Source organism: Lepidothrix coronata, unplaced genomic scaffold (assembly GCF_001604755.1).
Source record: "Lepidothrix coronata isolate B3197 unplaced genomic scaffold, Lepidothrix_coronata-1.0 Scaffold158, whole genome shotgun sequence".
NCBI lineage: Eukaryota > Metazoa > Chordata > Aves > Passeriformes > Pipridae > Lepidothrix > Lepidothrix coronata.
Genome location: NW_016690338.1, coordinates 682,194 through 700,591, shown reverse-complemented (window position 1 = coordinate 700,591; position 18,398 = coordinate 682,194). Strand labels below are relative to the sequence as shown.

Here is an 18,398-nt window from a genome sequence, read left to right as displayed (position 1 = left end):
CACCCCTTGGCTTTCTGACCTTCATAGAGAAATCACAGAGCCCAAGAAAGCAAGCAAGCGTTCATTTGTGTGAAGGACCACTTCAGAAGACACTTGGAGAGGGACTTGGTCATGGGGACATGCGGGAGAGAATCCAGAAAGAACAGAGATCACTTTTGATTTTCGAATCTGGATTTTCTTCCATCTAAGCTTTGCTCCAGCCTTTGTTCTGCTGGATCCATTCCAGCGTGCAGAGCACCACTGCTCCCCCTTGCTTCCTCTGTCAGCCTGCAGATGACTTGGGTGGCCCTTTTCAAAGGATGTTGTTTGTGCCACTCCCTTGGCATTTTGCTACCTGTTGGGAGGATATGTTAGACCTTGCTAATTCCATAGTGAAAAGAAATGCTTGAATGAGGGACCATTAGGAAAGAAAAAGAAATAAAAAAAAAAAAAGAGGACAAACGACTGACTTTTTTCAACTAATATAAGAATCAAGTTTTTATTGACTGTTTTGCTTAACTCCCTGTTAACAAGGGGCCTGGCAGTGCACTATACTCTTACGTGCTATCAGAGAGAGAGGTGGATCTATAAACTCATCCATTGTGCATGGTCTGTGATTTACATGAAAGAAGGTGCATAGTCTCAAGCACCTTGTTATTTGGGAAAAGCACTTAGTTACAGATTTGATGGTGGCTACTTGTTCTCTTAGTTTCTCTCGAACAACTGCGTGACAACAAAGTATAATATTGAAGAGACCTGAAGAATATAGTCTTAATCCATTAAAGAGTAAAGCATATAACAAGTCTTATCTCCAGCATTTCAGTGGTGTCTAAAGGAGGTACATTTCTGAGACCAGAGTCTATAAGCCAGGTCCAATACCAGTGCTTCAGTGGTAATAAACAAAATACCCTCTTTGGCACCAGAACCCTTTGTATTGATGCAAGGAGAATACCCGTGCTCTGAAAAGCTTGCCTAGCAGAATTTAATCTCTGGTTTAGATATGAAGCACATTTTTGAAAGAAAAATTAACAACCTGCTTCTGGACCTGCAATAATAAAGCTCAAGGAAACTTACATTAATCTTGTGATAATTTTATTAAGTAGAAGGTATCTGTTTATTAAGTAGAAGGTATCTGGGAAGAGAGAGGAGGAAGGTAGCTCCTTCAATGGCTTCTCTGGTTGCGCTTAGTAGCAAGTTAAGCAAACTGACCCCCTGCATGACAGGTAGAGCTGGTAACTGTGCTATATTTTCCTGTTTTCATAGCAAACCAAAGAGAGGGTGAAGTTGTTGATACAGCTGGCTGATGGCTTTTGTGAAAAAGGGCATGCTCATGCAACAGAGATTAAAAAATGTGTCACAGCAGTGGATAAGAGGTACAGAGACTTTTCCCTGCGCATGGAGAAATACAGGACCTCTTTAGAGAAAGCTCTGGGTATTTCCTCCGATTCCAATAAATCGGTAAGAGAAATTTGAGTGTGATGACAGACAAAAAAGCTTTACTTGCATTTGATTTAGCTGCTGTTTTCTCCTGTCTCCTTCCTTAATCAGTTCTTCCTTTCTTTAATAAAGAGCAAAAGCTTGCAGCTGGATATAATCCCAGCCAGTGTCCCTGGGTCAGAGGTGAAACTGCGCGATGCTGCTCATGAGCTTAACGAAGAAAAACGAAAGTCTGCCCGCAGGAAAGAGTAATAAACTTACTTATTTTTAATTAATGAGAATGCATACATCACTCCTGATAATGAAACAACTGTCATGGCTTGTCTGGCCACTTAGAAATTGTATAAATGGTAAAAAGAGAGTGATATTACTTAGCAGCTTCTGTTGCCATTTATTCACATGCTTGTTCTCACGGATAATTCTAGTATGTCAGAATCTTAAACTTTCAAAACTATGTTAGACTTCTTTTAACATGCTTTTTTCCTTTTAAAAATAATGTGAAATAAATGTGTAAAGGGAGGAGGGAAGACAGAAGTTAAATAACTGTAGCAAGTGAAAAGTGTTAGAGAAAAAATTCCATCTCCTTCCCCATTTCTTTTTGTGCTGGTTAGTAATGGAGGATGTTACCTCTTATGTTTCCTTCATCTGTTGTCCCTCTTCACATTTCAGTTCTCAAATTTTTCTCGCAGCAGTGGAAAATGCAAAAGCTGATGAGGAGAAAGATGTATTCATGGTTATTATGTATTCATAGTGATCTAACAGACTGAGATTTGATTATTCTTTCTGTTGTCACCTAAGGTTCATTATGGCTGAGCTAATTCAGACAGAAAAGGCTTACGTAAGAGACCTCCGGGAATGCATGGATGTAAGTTTGTTTTTTTTTTCACTTATCTTTGAAGGCAGGATTCAATCCATTGCTTTCTTTTTCTTTCTGGTTTTAACAGCCGAGCATGATTGGTTTAGAGTCATAGAACCAAATTAAGTATCTTTACTGCTATTAAGAAGAAACCTAGAATTACATCTGATAACAGCCATTTCAGAACTCATCCTGTATGTTTTGCTTTTTTCAGTACGGAGTTTAAGCATTTGTTCCTTTCCCAGTTCATGGTGTGTGTGGGTTTTGTTTTAGAGAGGTGGGGAAAAGGAGGGGTTTACTTTATTTGCTTTGCTAGCAATAGAGAAGAGCTTGTGCTAATTCTCTTATTATCTGTATCACATGTTCTGCTACTAGCTGACTTTTTGAATAGAAATTCAGAGAGATTCCATGGAAAAGTGCCCAGTAATTGTTATGCTGAAGCAACTAATGTTCACTGGTAGTTGTTGCACAAAGCATGAACTTCTAGACTGCAGACATGACCTTGATAAGGAATGTCCTGAAGCATTAGAGGTTGTCAAGAACACTATGCATTTTAAATGATGAAGTCTCAGGGACTATGTTAAATTGTCAGTTTTAGAACTTGGATTTCACTGTCAAAATGACAAGGTATATTTGACACAACAGGCACTGTCACAATTGGAGATGATGCTGCTGTGTGATGTTTCCCTAGTTTCTCTCCAGGAATGCATGCTTACAGATACCTGGCTGCTCCTGTTGGGAGTTTGTCATCACTTTTCATGCATCTTTTTTGTTCTGGGCAGACATATCTATGGGAAATGACAAGTGGAGTCGAGGAGATCCCACCTGGTATTGTAAACAAAGAACACATTATCTTTGGAAACATGCAGGAAATTTATGAGTTCCACAATAAGTGAGTGACTTATCTTCCATTTCCATATTACTTCTAAATCCAAATGATGACCTGAGGGGTTTCCTAATGAAAATATTGTGTATATGAAGAATGGATGCTTTTCCATTAAAAAAATCTGAAGGTTTTCCTCTTGCATTGGTAAATTATTTCAGTTGTTGCTTTTTGCAGCCAGGTAAGTACACTGTGAGAAGCTGTATTTTTCAGTCTCAGGCATCTTTAAGCTTTTAAGAAATTATTTGGATACATGAAAATTTTCTTGTAGGTTTTTTAATTGTTCTAAAGAGATAAAAACCACTGAACTCAATAGAATACAAACAGCGCAAACATCAGAACACTGTCATTCTTTCAGAACACTCATTCTTGATTTCCACGTGCTGCTGTTAGTCAGAAAAAGTAGGGCTTACCACTTTTTCTTGGCTCTTCTTAGCTTCTGTGGAGATGCCCTGGCATAAATACATTTACTTGGTATGGAACATGACGGAGGCTTGTCCACTACGTATCTTCTGAATGCAATGGTTCCTAGGGAAATCTGTGTACAGAAATCCTGCTCTGAATTTTCCTTCTTTGTTAATTCATTGGTGTTTGTATTAGGTTATGATTTTTAAAGTAATAAAGCATATTTAGCATATTACAGACCCTGATTTTATAGTTCTTTGTATGCTTTGTGTTAACTTAAGAACTTGAGCATCCAAAAAACAACTCACTTTTTTTTTAGTTTTTTTTTTTAATTGAGATGGAGGCTAAACTTTTCTTGAAACTGGAAACAGTAGGAAACCTTCTTGATGGAAAACAAAAGAAATTACTAAATTTTTGTGCACACGTATGTGTTAACTGCATGTGTGTTGGTTCAATTTCTGATGTTCACATGAGAATTTTTATTGAATTATATTTTATACTAGTACTTTTATTACACATTTCTCTCCATTCCAGTTATCTGTATTTCTTTAAGTCATGCTTTTGGCATGAATTACAGCAAGTTTTCTAATTGCCTTTATTAACAGACAATAGATCCATATCAGGTCCTGTAATGAATATGTTTCATGTGCTTTGTACTATTTGTTTCTTTTCTATCCACAGTATATTTCTCAAGGAGCTGGAAAAATATGAACAGCTACCAGAAGATGTTGGACATTGCTTTGTTACTTGGGTAATAAGTCAGACTTATTTTCAAAAGTAAAAAGGGAGATAGGAGGCATGAAGGGATGGATTCTTACTCTCAGATCCCTTTTTAATTTGTAAAATTTGTGACAGTACCTCTTCCTTCAAATTTGAATAAAAACATGTGTGTCTTTAACTGAGAAAAAAAAAATAGGGCACTCCTGTCATACAGCCGTGCTTAGCTGCTCTTGAAATGTATGCAAGTTACCTAAACCCATGTGCAGGTTTGGTTTGTCTTAGCTATTAATAACCTACTTTTGCATACATTGCTCTTGTTTTCAATCTTACTTTCCTGATATATATTCTTACGCTACCAGTTTGAATGGGAAAATAAATCTGTATAGCTCAATTTCTTGATAGAGAAGATAAGCTCTCTTATAATTGTGTAAAGTCTTTGAGACAGGAATGATGCTCTCTGATAACCTGTGTAAATTTGCGCTTTGTTCTGCAGGCAGACAAATTCCAGATGTATGTTACTTACTGTAAAAACAAGCCAGATTCTACTCAGCTGATATTAGAACATGCAGGAGCATACTTTGATGTAAGTACCTTGTGTCCATCTTAAAAGTATGTCTTGGCAGTTTAACTCACGGATTTGTAGTTATGCTGAGTACCTAATTTCTTGAGAAAATGAAAGTTTCCTGTTACTAATGCTGCAATTTATTAAGCTGTCAGCTTAAGAAAATCAATCCTGTATCTCTCATGGTTATCTTGCATTGCTCAGTTGGTGTTACAAAGCTGTCAAATCAGATGTGAAAAGTTGCTGTCACGTATCAGAGCAGTTCAGAACTGCAAGCAGGTTCTGGCAACAACAACCGAGACATGAATCTTCAGCTCACACAAGGACATTCTGCAAATCTTAGCATTTTGATATGCTTATGATGAGCCATTGTATGATATCAAGATAGAATTTTTTGTTAAATTTTTTTGAGTACTTTAAATTGTAATTGCATGTAGTGGTTAATTCAGTTGACTGCTGTTGTTCAGAACAGCTAAACCAACCACATTGCCTATTCAGTCCCAAGGTTCCTTGGTCTACACATGTAATACTCTTCGTAAAAAAGGACAAAAATGTAGATCTGTTACAGGTTTTAGGGACGAATTTTGTCCACACTAAGTAAGTTTTGGTTGAATGTGTATTTACGGATAATTCGATTAGAGTGCTCTCTTTCTGGTTTTGTTTTTTTCCCCACTGTGCTGAGCTGTGTAGTGAAACCACAATTTTTTTAGAATTGTTTGTAGAACTAGAGGGAAGGACATAATAAAAAAATCAACCAAACAAGAAAAAAGTCCCTGAAGTTCTTGGGGTTAATTTAAAAACTCTTATCACTGAGGAGATGGGGGTTCTAAACATTGGAAGGTAATTCAGGCAGATATGACCAAAAAAAAAAAATCAAAAGAAAAATTTAGTAAATACCATTTTAAAAAATAACAAAGGGCTCTGATAAAAGTATTAGAAATAAATGCTTGCCACCACCTCCTTTGATCCCTGTTTTACTAGTATATCCAGAGATCTCCAATCGCCTAATCCACCTAAATTATATTAGAAGTGTGAAAACCTAATTCTGTTCTCAGATAACTTCAAGAGCTTCCACTGATGTCACACTGGTCCATGTGAAAATATTATGTGTATCCTATCCTGGGAATTTCTGATATTGTAATCATAGTTAGAAAGCACGTAGCTGCAGAGCATAACTTGCTGTTTGAAATTGCCTGATTAAAATACATCCAATACTGTGATAAATGGCAGACCCTATCAGTGAAGTTCAGCCCTGATCAGTACTTGAAATCTGAAATCTGTAATCATCCCATCTAACTCATTTAAATCTGTTTGCCTCCTTTAGCTTCGTGAAGGTCATTCTTTTTTTGGCTTATAAGTGGCTGTTTTCGAGTGCTTGCTAGCCTCTTTACTCAGAAGCTGTTTCTCCGTGCTCCCCCTTGTGGGGGACGAGGCCGTCTTTGGCTGTTGGCAGTTAAACTACCAGGGGATGCTGAGAAACCTCCACCTCAGCCTTCCTCTCAAAATCCTGGCTCTTCCCTGGAACACTGAAATTTAGGTTTTTTTCTCTTTTGCCTGTAACAAAAGTAGTACAGATTTTAATGTGTTTAAAAAAGGTGTTACCACATGTTTTATATCCCTAATTGTTGCTCTTTGTATTTAGGTTTATTGAAATGTTTCACAGTTGCTCTTGGAGGTGATAATCTTCTGTTTGTATGAAATGAGCAGACAGATGTACAGCGTAACTATTCACTGTGTCTGGAATATCTGGTTCTCCTGGTTTTGTTTTGTTTTGTTTTTTGTTAAAATAGAATTTGAACTTAATGTATATTATTGCTTAGCCCTGAAAGCAGTCTTTATCTGAGTGTTGGTGCTTACAGTCCTCAAATGTTTGGGTTTTTTTTAATGTAGGAGATACAACAACGACATGGACTGGCCAACTCTATCTCCTCTTACCTTATCAAACCTGTCCAAAGGATAACAAAATACCAGCTTCTTTTAAAGGTCAGTGTTAATTGAAAGTTCTTCATCTGATTCTGCTGTTCTTAAGAAGGCAAAGCTCTTGCTGAAGCAGAAGGGCTGTACTACTGTGTGCTCTGAGACTACAGCGTCCTGGGCAGCCTCAAATACTGCTGCAATGTTTCTTAGTAGACCACTGAAAATGAAAGAAGGCATAAACAAGCAACGTTTTTGTCCAGATTTCTGTAAATCAAAAATATACCTTTCTCCTAATGTTTACTTAAGAAAATATAATTTGCATTTCTGGGGTAAAAAAGTAATTTATGGCTGTATAGATGCATTTTTATAGTGGTTTCTACAACAAATTTTGGCAAGGCATTAGCTATGCTGATGTAAAATAGATATAATTTAATATATTCATATGTAAAGCTATAATGTAAAATATAAGATATATAAATATATGTGTATATATAAGTATTTATATACACACACTGAGTACCTGTAGAGCTGTTGCACAAACAGTTGTTGTTTGTAATGTTGACTGGAAATGTCGAGTAAATAGTAGCTGCTAAAATAAACAAAACTTTGAAACCTGTAGTTAAAACTTTCAGTGGACAGATGTCTTCTCAACTGAGCAGGAATGTTATTGAACTGTACTTGGTCTCTGTTAGGTGGCATTGCTTGTTTTGTTACAGCTGCCTAAAAAAGCACTCTAACTGAGCTGTGTCTCCCCTTTTTACTTGAAAACAGCCACACATGATTGCTTTTGAAATTTCTGAAAAACGTTAGAGGCTATTTCAGGTCAGGTTGGGTGGAAACAAGTCTTTCACTTTTGACTGTCTGTTCTCCTCTTGCAAAGAGTTGTAACTCAATCAAGTTATAACTTACAGAAATACTGTAGGCTGTGCTGTTTTGGAATTTTTGAGGTATTAATTCCAACAATTATTTTTTCGAAATATAAGTATGCCTTAGCCTGCTACATTATTGAAGTGATGGGATAGATCAGTTTCACCACTGTTTGCAGAGTCAGATGGCTTTGCTGCATAGTAAAACGGATTTATTTGGTGGTCTCTGGGTTTTCTTTTTTTTTCTTTTTTCTTTTTTTTTTTTTTTTTAACCTGTAAGAAGAGAGACATAAAACACGGAGGATTGAGAGCCCAAAACTTGAATGATAGCTGAAACATTTTATATTTCTGGAAGTTCTGCTTGTTTTTCCCAGTAGTATTGAAGCTGCTCATCTTCTGTGCCTCTGAGGGATATTTAATTACTCTCACTGTTCTGTGCAGTTGTCATGCAAAATTTAAGTGTGATCATGTAGTGTTTTGCTGTGATGGTGGTATTGGCAGTTAAATAAAAATAATGTAATGATGATAAGAGTAGGAATCACATGGCTTTCCCTTTAAAAAGGAAACAGGAATTTAACCTAAGGGGATGAATTAAGTGGGCTGTTTGAATAATAGAAGGAACAGAATATGCCCTTTTGGTTACATAAGCTACATATTATCTTGATACTGTTCAAATGCTTAAAGGCTGTGAGGAAATTTGAATATCAGCTCAGGCGCTGTTATGTTAAATCTGTGGGATGTTGAATGGGCAGAGAACTGAATGCCTTCAATTCCACTACAACACTTCAGCATGTTCCATTCTCTAACTTCTGTCCATTAGTTAACGCTTGTTTCTATTAAAAAGATTTGTCTGTGGGTTGCTTTTAACTGTGTGAATACAGAATAGAGTCATTTATGCAATACTTTGAATAAAACAATGTAAATCCTCTTATCAGCAGTAGTACAGAGCCAGGTCTTTGATGCAGTGGAGCAATGACTGACATGGGAGGTGGGAGAGGTCCTTTTGTGCTGTCCTGCTTTCTGCCATCTTCATGACTTGGCAACTGTGTTGTTTTGGGCCTTGATGTAGCACAGCATCTGATAACTGTGTCTGTGCTTATCAGAATAAAAAATGTTCCCTAATGTAACTTCTGAAGATTTCTGATTAAGCAGATAATCCTGTTTAAATTAGAAGTGGTTAACTGAAAGCTTGGGCTGCTTCTTGAAGAACCGTTAGAAGTACTTGTTAGAAGTACTGTTTGATTATCTGTTGTATTAGTGGAGAAATACATGATAGGGTCCTCTTGTCTGCTTGTCTTTTGCAGGAGCTGCTCACGTGCTGTGAAGAAGGTAAAGGTGAGATTAAGGATGGCCTGGAGGTGATGCTTAGTGTGCCAAAGCGAGCCAATGATGCCATGCACCTCAGCATGCTGGAAGGTAGGAGTCAAGCTGCCTTTCCAATTTCATTGTATTCTGCAGATTAACTTCATTTAAGAACATGAATATACTCTTATCTCTGGGTTTGTATTTTTCATACCTATTTTTCTGGAGGTATATAAAATGCAAACTTATTTAGGAAAATTAATTGTTACAGACAGCTTTGTTAATTTTTTAGGTCTTCTTTCATCCTGATCTATAGCTGTGCAGATTTGAAAAATAGTAAGCTAACAAAGTATTCCACTACTTACACAAAATGCAATAAGTGGCTGGTCAGATATGATAGCTTTGGATACATTTTCCAATTAGTATGCTTGGTATCTTTGTAATAGGCACGTAAGCGTATTAGAGGTGATTTATGTATCGACTAATTGTCTCCAAGAAGTTCGTCTTTTTCACATGTTTGCTGCCTGTTTCATAACAGACTTCTGGCTGAAATGCAGTGTATCTTCTGGCAGTAAAATGTCAGCATTAGCCAAGTTAGCCCAAGCCTTAGCCAGCAAAATCATGTTCATGGCAGACAGTGGAGGTTGGATGTAATTGCTTCTATGTGCTTAGAACAACTTTCTGCCAAAATGTGTTTTGTAATAGGCATATTATCATGTATGATGGTGCCATCATACAGTTAGTAACAAAAGTGATTTTCTTTGGCATTTAATTTTTTTGAGATTAAAGCAAGGACACCTTACCCTGCAGTTGCTATATAAAGCTTATAGGTGCTTCTAGTCAATATTCCTTTTCTTCCTCTCTGTCTTCTAGTAGTAAAATGCAGCTTGTCATGGAATGTCCAGTATTGTGCTAGTTACAGCAAAACTCATCTTGGTTCGACATGTGGACCTTGATCATGTGTATCTCAAAATCACCTCTGTTCCTTGATTTTAAACAATAGGGATGTTGGTCAGTTTACAGGATTGGTTCCAAATGCTTTGTTCAGGAGATGGTTTTAGTGCAAATGCTGACCAGCTTTGGTAATAATCTTTTAACACTGGGAGTGCAACTCTGGAGAATATCCTAATCTTTTACAGAAGTTGGTTTTATAACAAATCATGCATGTATTGTTGAGTCATCCCACATTACACAAATATAGTGAGTGAGCACATTTCCTCTTTATATCTCTGGAGGATTTTGAATGAATGTCCTGATGGAACTTGCCTCTGATTCTCTCCATACTATTGCCCTGTTGAGACCAGTGAGAACTGACAAGCTGTATTTATTTAAAATACAGTTTAGTACCACTCGGAAGAGTATGGTAGACCAGTTTTTGTTATCCTGCAACTCTAAAGCTGTGTATTAAACTGGGAGAACATGGTACCACTACAGTGGAAGTAAAACTCTTGGTATTCTCAGTCTTCATCTTTTTTCATTATGTCTTAAGATAAGTGATCCAGGTGCTAACTTCTTTATTGTGGATCAATTCTCGAGTGACCAATGTCAGGCTGATCACTTGCCAACAGCTCCAAGCTACCATGTGTTTTCATCACCAACCTGAACATGTTTGCATGCTTGTTGTGTACATGGTAGGGAAGGTGTACCTCCAGAAAAAGTGGCATTTGGGAGCTTGCCATTGCAAGAAGAACCTGATGTGCTCTGTGTGTCCTACAGTGTCAGAAAACTTATAAAAGAAATCATTTTAATCATGGAAGAGGTTACTAGAAGCTGTCGTTTGTTGGTAAAATACTGCCAGAAGAGTTGATTAACTTAGCAGTTGGATCTCTGAATTTAGAAGTAGACTTGAGCTACGGAGTTACATCTAGTATATTGCAGTGTTGAAATCAGTCTTGTTTTTAGTATTGCTTCCTTGGAATCCCATCTTCTGCATGTTGTATCGGGGGGAAAAATGATATCACTAAATAAACAGGAGCTATGCTTTTTAATTTCCTTGTATTACCAACTTTTCATGGTGAACCATTACTCTCCCTCTGTTTCTAGGTTTTGATGAAAATATAGAATCTCAGGGAGAGCTTATCCTTCAAGAATCCTTCCAAGTGTGGGACCCAAAAACTCTGATTCGAAAGGGAAGAGAGAGGCACCTTTTCCTTTTTGAGATGTCATTGGTTTTCAGTAAAGAAGTAAAGGACTCAAGTGGAAGGAGCAAATACATTTACAAGAGCAAACTGTTTGTAAGTATGGGAGAACAAGTGATCAGATTTACAAAACTGTCTAGACTAGGCTCTGACTAAGCTTAGATGATTTAAATATGCCTGAAGAATTTGAACAGCTATTATAGTGCACTGGAAGAATAGCCTTGGAATGTACAGAGACTGAATCTTGTAACTCTGCTACTTCGTCTTGCTTTTGAGGAGAAAGAGTAGGGTCAAAGCAGCTGCTGAAGGATACTTCAGCAATCTTGGTATGTCAGATCAAAGGAAAATCAGTATTGGGCTGGACTGATTTTGTCTTAATTGTGTATGTAGATTGCTGGTTCTTTAAGGCTTATTTATATAAAGCAGAAGGATGGAAGGACTTGGCAAGCTGCCTTCACCTTTCTTGTTTACTATTGCTGTTGTAGCAGTATTGATGTTACGGATTCATTTTAGTGGATATTCTACACATACTGATTGGGAAAGGCAAGAACTTTGTTTTGGAAAAGTTCATTCTGGAATGTTCATTCTGTCTGCTGAGACCAGTAGTCTTACAATAAAGTTCTATAAATAAAGTTATAGAACTTATGGTCTACCGAAAGGATGTAAAGGTGGAAATGTTTTTCCTCCCATCTAAAAAAAAATAATTCAAAAAACTCCAACCTCCACTCTTACTTTCCTTATCTGTAGCATGTATGCTTTACAAAACATGTCCCTGGAATTCATATCCTTCCTCTCTCATTGGATGACTTGGTGAGAGCAGTATTCACACTCCATAACTTTAGATAGCCAAATGGCAAGACAATCTCCCTTGGCTTGCTCTGCATCTGTCGGAGGCAAGATTAGCTTTTATTCCAAACAGTTCAGAACAAGTACTTGAAGTTACTTTCCTTCTTAGAATCACATTCTAGAAAACATTGTTCTTCTGTTGATCCTATTGGGATATATAACTAAGTCTACATAGTATAAATACTGAGTCTTTTCTCTGTGTCTGCTCCTTTTCCTTCGTTCATTCCCACTTCCCACTTCTGTATCTGAACTGGTAAAGCAGGTTGGTCAGGAAAACCTTCTCTTTTTCCATATCTTACTTTGCATATTCTGTCACTTGATTTCCAACTCTTGCTTTTCTTCCTGATACAAGATAGCTAGCGGGTAACACAGCTGCAGCTGTTTTGTTGAGCACACCTTTCTTTGGTGCTCTTAAGAACTGAAATACAAAAAAATGCCGGTGTACTGTAGGCTAACAACAGCTGCCAAGGAATTAGGTGGGAGAAGAGACAGCTGAAAAATCAGTCCTGTAAGCTTGCCATGTCAGTTCCTCTGGCAGGAATTTAGTAATAGCCTTAGGTCCTAGGGAAGCTGATGGAAATCTTGAAGACTGTCATTGTGCCTCATTTTTAAAATACAAGGCTTCTTTTTGTTTTGATATTCTATTTTGGCAAAATATCCTGTAGTGCAGCTTACTATTACAGCAGTTCTTAGAGTTTGTTCTTTAGAAAAGGCATTCATGCAGGTGTTGATAGCATGCATGTTGATTTGAGCTAAAGATCTTTTTTGCACGCTATCCTGTGTCCTGCCTGTGGAATGTGGTTTTACAAAAGTGAGGTTCTTCTCTTTGCTTTGGGCATGAAGACCAACAGGGTTTCCCGAGCACACGATACTCAATGACATGATCTGTTTAAGAGGAAGAATGTGTTACTGAACTCCTTTGGCAAGAGATTTAGTGACCAAAGGCAAATGCCTAAGAAGGACTATGGGAGCAAGGCAAACAGGTTTTACTTTGACACAAAACTTTCCCAGTCACCAGTAACTGGCTGTTTGGGAGCTTCATCATTTCAATGTGGTTTTGATGCATTCAGAAACCCACAACAATTTCTCTTCTGTGAGCTTGTCCTTGGACTGCGTGCAGACTTTCAGCATTTACAGTGTCCTTTGCTGAGAGCTGTATTGCTCAACTACATACTGGGCACAGGCAAGCCTCCTTGTGTTGGGTTTTGCACCTGACTCCCTCCCACTAGTTTCACTTGATGCTGTACCACAATTGAGAGGGACAGTGAATAACCCATGTCTGCTTTGCTACTCTTTGCTGTACGGACCTCTACTGCATTGTCCCCTCAGTGGTCCCTTGTAAAATTAATATCTGCAAGTGTACCAAGTTTCTAAATTTGGTAGGCTTTAAAAAATAAACAATATTAAAAATTGTACTTTCTTGCCTATTCAGACCTTGTGTTGAGCAGCATGGTAGAGTATATTTTTTTGGAATTGCATAATGTGATGTTGCATTAAGTATTTTAAAAGCTCTTTAACACACAGAAGAGTTGTTGGTGAGTCAAGTTTAAAACACATCACAGGCTTTTAAGTATTTCAGTGAAGAAGAGTTCATTCTACCAAAAAGAGATGACAAAGCTGAAAGGGTGGATGTGTTGGTTTGGGGTTTTTTTAGAAGAAACAATAAAAAAAACCAACAAAAACTCCACCCACCAAAACAGAAGAAAACCATGATGGCATCCAAGTAATGCAGGGAAAAAAATTACCTTTACTCAGGTACTGCATATCCAAGATCTATTGTGATGAACTGTGTACATGCTAATGATCATGTGTATGAGGGGAAAAATACAGCTTCCAATCATGTAAAAATGCTTAGCAGCTGTTTGAGAGTGAGAGTTCTTGTAGTTTGAGCTTTATTTCTTAGTTTGCAATTTTTTTTGGAGCAGAGCCTGTATGAATTGTTTAAGTGGAAACCAATTCACATGAGTGAGATGTCGTTCCACTCAGAAAGTGAAAACATTTTGGATGATAACTAGCTGTTAAGGTCTGATATTAGAACATTCCCAAAGACTGATTGTTAATATAGTTGTCTCACAAAATTCTCCAGGGAAACTGCATTTCTGAATTATTTTGTCTGTTTCAGAGGGAAGGAAACACACTGGGAAAGGCTCATTTGACAGGAAAGAGATCAAAGTTTTAGAAGATATGGAGAGAATTCTTAAGTGTATCTTACCTGAGAGAAAACATAAAAATCAGTAAATAGTGAGTGTTTCCCAGTGGAAGTCAACAGGGAGAGAAGCCAAAACTTATTTTTTGCAAAACACCTTTTTTATAGTTATAAGGCTTTTACTGTCAAGTCCAAAAACTAAAATAAGCAATTTGGTATTCAGATTATAAATGCTATTGTTTATTGTTACTTTCTAGAAAAAATTTAAGTTTGCAGTTCTTCCTTTCTTGAAGAGACCTCACCACTGCTACCAGAATAAAGGATTCTCTCTAGCATATGAGTTAGCTTTAAGCTTCTGAAAGTCTCTTTAAATAGCAGAGATCAGTTTTTTAGAATATTAGCATGCCTTTGTGGCTTCTGAGAAAACAAACAAATTTGTTTGTCCTAACAAATTTTTCTTAATTCCAGACTTCTGAACTGGGTGTCACAGAACATGTAGAAGGAGATCCCTGCAAGTTTGCTCTATGGGTTGGAAGGACACCAACTTCAGATAACAAAATTGTTCTTAAGGTAATTTAAACAGATGTGCTTGTACAATCTATACCAAGTCTTGTAGTTCTTGTTGATACTTGGGAAGGCAACAAGTGGTGACTTTTCCTGCTTTGAGGGGGACAGCTGCTGACAGATAAATTTCTTTGCGGTGGTGTATATATATATAACTCATGTGGCCTGATGGCAGAGGGGAATCTGTGTAGTCTGCTGAAGGATTAAAAAAAACTTGCTTTCACAAATTGTAGGAGGGAGATGTTCGATGCCATGGACCCCTATAGCTTGAAGGCTTCAGCAATTAGCTGACAGGGCAACTGATGCCAGATAGAAATGGTGGCGTCAGTGTTATGTTTCACACTCAAGTCATTGCTGCTGGTTAGTGATGCTGTTTTCCAGGACCCATATTTTTATGCAGAAAATAAACACTGCAAAAGATTTTTATGTTTTTCTGAAGCTACTTGACTTTAGATGAAAGTGCAGGCAATGCCTATAAATTTTGCGTCTGGACAAGTTATAGGTGTCAGTAGTGCTCTTTGTCTAGCTAGGAGAATGGCTGAATCAATTTTTCCTGTGATTATGGTATGTAGCCTGGGACTACTTTTCAACTGGAGGACCTTTTTGAAATACCATAAGCAGTGCATGGGTAATTTGACATATTTTGAGGAATGTGTCTGCTTTGAAATTTTTCTTTTGTTATCTGTTAAGTGTGTTGAGCTGAAACAAAGTTCATCTTCCCTTTTACAGGTTAATACACCTATTATTAAAATTGTTCATGATTTCACATATATTTTTAGTGAATACTCAATAATACCACTTAAAAATGGCCCATCAAGAAAAGCTCACATTAGTTTTTTGGCAGCAGTCAATGAATCAAAGAAATTAAATGTAACACTAATAAATACTAGAATTTTTTTAGTCTTATTACTCCATAATTTTACAGACAGTACTTTGAAGCCTGAAATGGTCCTCCCAGAGTAGAACAGAGTAAGGGATTTTATTTAAGTGCTCTCTGCATAAGATCACTTCAAGGTGTTCTTGTTTGGTGCTTTACTTAGAGCATAGAATATTTAGGTAACTTGTATGATATTAAGCTCTTCAACAATTTTGTTGATGTTTTTGTTTGTCTGTTTTTGAAGGCTGGAAACAAGCACTTCCTTAGCTCATTAGTTTTGAAAAAAATTCCATGAAAAACAAAACAAAATATTTTTTAAAAATCATGTTTAGCTTCTTTTCCTAAATGTTCTTTCTGTAAAAGAAAAAAAATTCTTTTTCCTACCTGTTCATCCATTCCTACAACTTTCTCCATCCCTTTGGAATTCCTGGTTATTAAATATTTATGGTATATTAAATACTTATAGTTCATTTGAAGCCAATTACATCAGAAGACATCAATTAAGAGAAGTAAGAAATTTATATATAATAACTTCTTTAGATCTGCAGTAATGTTTATATTTAATAGCATTTCAGGTGTAGGGTTAAATTGGATTAAACAATCAGATTACAAGTTGGCCAGGTGGATATCAAGTAGTTTCTGGAGTATCTCAAAAAACAGATATGTTGCAGGCAGTTATTGAAATACAGACCCTAAATTAGCTTTTTACCTCGAGACATGTATCAAAAAGTGGGACGAGTAATACATGAAATGTGTTGTAGAAGTACATGTGTTGCAGTGAAAGTTAATTTTTCTTTCAGTAAGATTAGATTAATATATCAAGTTAGAATTGACCTAAAACGTAGTATTGTGTTTAAAATATGAATGTTCAAGGTGTTATTACTGGAATTCTTGAAGTAAATTAACCCACCCTGTCTAACATGAGATGCATACAGGGCTTCAGTCTTCAAGTTATAAAAGTGGATTCTGAATTTAAGTTAAAATTTTTTTTAAAAGAACAATATTCTTAGTGTTCAGAAGTGTAAAGTAGTGTCGATGATTCAAAGTGAAGATAACTAGCTAGAATTTCCTTTTCTCTGTTCAGGTTTTCAAATATTATTCACAAAGTTATTCCTTATGCCTTCCTCTTTCTGTATATTAGCTGACTATATGTGTGGATCTTCTCTGCTATAATAGTCCATTGTGGGGGTTTTGTTTCTTTTGCATATCAAAGGCATCTAGTATAGAGAATAAACAGGACTGGATCAAACACATCCGCGAAGTGATACAAGAAAGGACCATTCATCTGAAAGGCGCATTGAAAGAGCCGATCCACATCCCCAAAACTGCACCAACAACAAAACAGAAAGGAAGAAGGTAAGTAGTATTTCAAATAATCAGAGATCTCTACGTACACAACAGCACTCTTTCCTCTGTAGTGTTGAATTTCTAATGACTTTCAGTGAATTGGACAAAAGCGAGAGTAATTTTGTCCAGCTTTATCTTATCATTAATTTACAATTTCCTGCAATGCTGAATTTACTGAGATTTCTGCTCTGAAGAGTCGCTGCCTTGTGTACATTCAGCCATTACGAAAGGGATTTAGAACTGCAATTCAGGATAGGTGTACATTTTGGATTTTTGCAATTCTGTGTGTGTTATTCAGGTCCTTGGTTTTCCTTTCATGAAGCTTGAAATATGTGACTGAGTGTCCTGCTTGCTAGCTTTGGCTAAGTGTTTGTGCAAGTTTCTTGCCGCAGTTCTAGCTGATTGGTTGTTGCCTTAATTCTACGATGTAGACCTTGAGCAAATGAATCTGTTCTCTTACAGCCCTGAACAAAGTATTAAGTACTGAATATTTGATTCTTGCATCAGTTGGTTTATTTGGTGTCTGTTGCTGCTTTGTCTAGGACTGTCTCACTTCTTCAGAGTTGCAAGTAGGGAACTAACATGTTACAAACAGTACCACTATTGTAATGAAAACTGAATTATTTGCAGAGACGGCGAGGACCTGGACAGTCAGGGAGATGGTAGCAGCCAGCCCGATACTATTTCAATTGCCTCACGAACCTCACAGAACACACTAGACAGCGATAAGGTAAGTTGCCCAGATATTGCTCTATTCTGAGAACAAATGATTAATCTCTTAGTGTGAGTTAGCACCCGAGATTAGTTTTTTGTACCTTCAGATAGGAGGCATGGAAATATTCAATCTCCTAAAAATAGCTGTCTGCAATAGAGAAAATACACTGATACCATGGAGAAGCAGGGGTGATAGTTTAAATCTAATAGGTCATGAAGAAATATGTTTGTTCCAAACTGAAATCATTTTGGTCCCCTCTGTTCTGCAGTTTGTTCGAAGATTTGACCCAATTTAAAAGGAAGTTTTATTTTCCATAAAATTTGGTACTGATGCACAGAATTTTTCTTCATGTTAGTCTCAGCCTTTCTGAAAGCATGCCATCTGCTTTTTGTGTTAGCTTGAGGCTGGTGACTGCCATAGTTTCTGTTGTGAAGGAAAAATACTCCTCAATGTTCATGGGTTAGAGATTAAGTGTTCACTTTCTGCATGAAAACTGATAGAAATCAGCCAAGAGTAACCTGCAGCCTTGTTGTATGATACTAGTGCTAGTGTTTCCTTTCCTCCATCTCTGCCTAAAGACTCTGGCTGGGTTATACCATGAGGATTCACAGCCAGAGTTTCTCCTGGGTGGAAGAAAGATACGCACCAGAAGAATAAAAATTCTTCTGAAATGTGTATGTTATTTGTCATTAAAATAAGATTTCTGGCAAGTGAGAAGTGTTAGGACCCTGGAGGGAGGTAGAGACGGATAATAGAAGTTTATCAAGCAGAAGGATGAATTAAAACATTGAGGCTGCCTAGCAAATTACTTGTAAATGTGGTTAGGGATTTCTGGCTT

General features: G+C 37.0%; 1 protein-coding gene across 2 annotated transcripts in view; it reads left to right on the top strand.

The window, feature by feature from the left end:
• The window catches only part of TRIO (trio Rho guanine nucleotide exchange factor), a 248,016-nt gene that overhangs the window by 154,577 nt on the left and 75,041 nt on the right, over positions 1 to 18,398 (top strand). For both annotated transcript variants that reach the window (XR_001877064.1, XM_017829066.1), the window contains exons 22-33: positions 1,243 to 1,437; positions 1,549 to 1,664; positions 2,215 to 2,281; positions 3,055 to 3,164; positions 4,242 to 4,311; positions 4,774 to 4,863; positions 6,733 to 6,825; positions 8,930 to 9,041; positions 10,971 to 11,161; positions 14,526 to 14,627; positions 16,712 to 16,854; positions 17,476 to 17,575. Coding sequence is in view for 1 of the 2 variants with exons in the window: in XM_017829066.1 (XP_017684555.1) it covers positions 1,243 to 1,437; positions 1,549 to 1,664; positions 2,215 to 2,281; positions 3,055 to 3,164; positions 4,242 to 4,311; positions 4,774 to 4,863; positions 6,733 to 6,825; positions 8,930 to 9,041; positions 10,971 to 11,161; positions 14,526 to 14,627; positions 16,712 to 16,854; positions 17,476 to 17,575 (1,389 nt within the window). In the remaining variant the exon portion in view is untranslated. The remainder of the gene's footprint in view (positions 1 to 1,242; positions 1,438 to 1,548; positions 1,665 to 2,214; positions 2,282 to 3,054; positions 3,165 to 4,241; positions 4,312 to 4,773; positions 4,864 to 6,732; positions 6,826 to 8,929; positions 9,042 to 10,970; positions 11,162 to 14,525; positions 14,628 to 16,711; positions 16,855 to 17,475; positions 17,576 to 18,398) is intronic.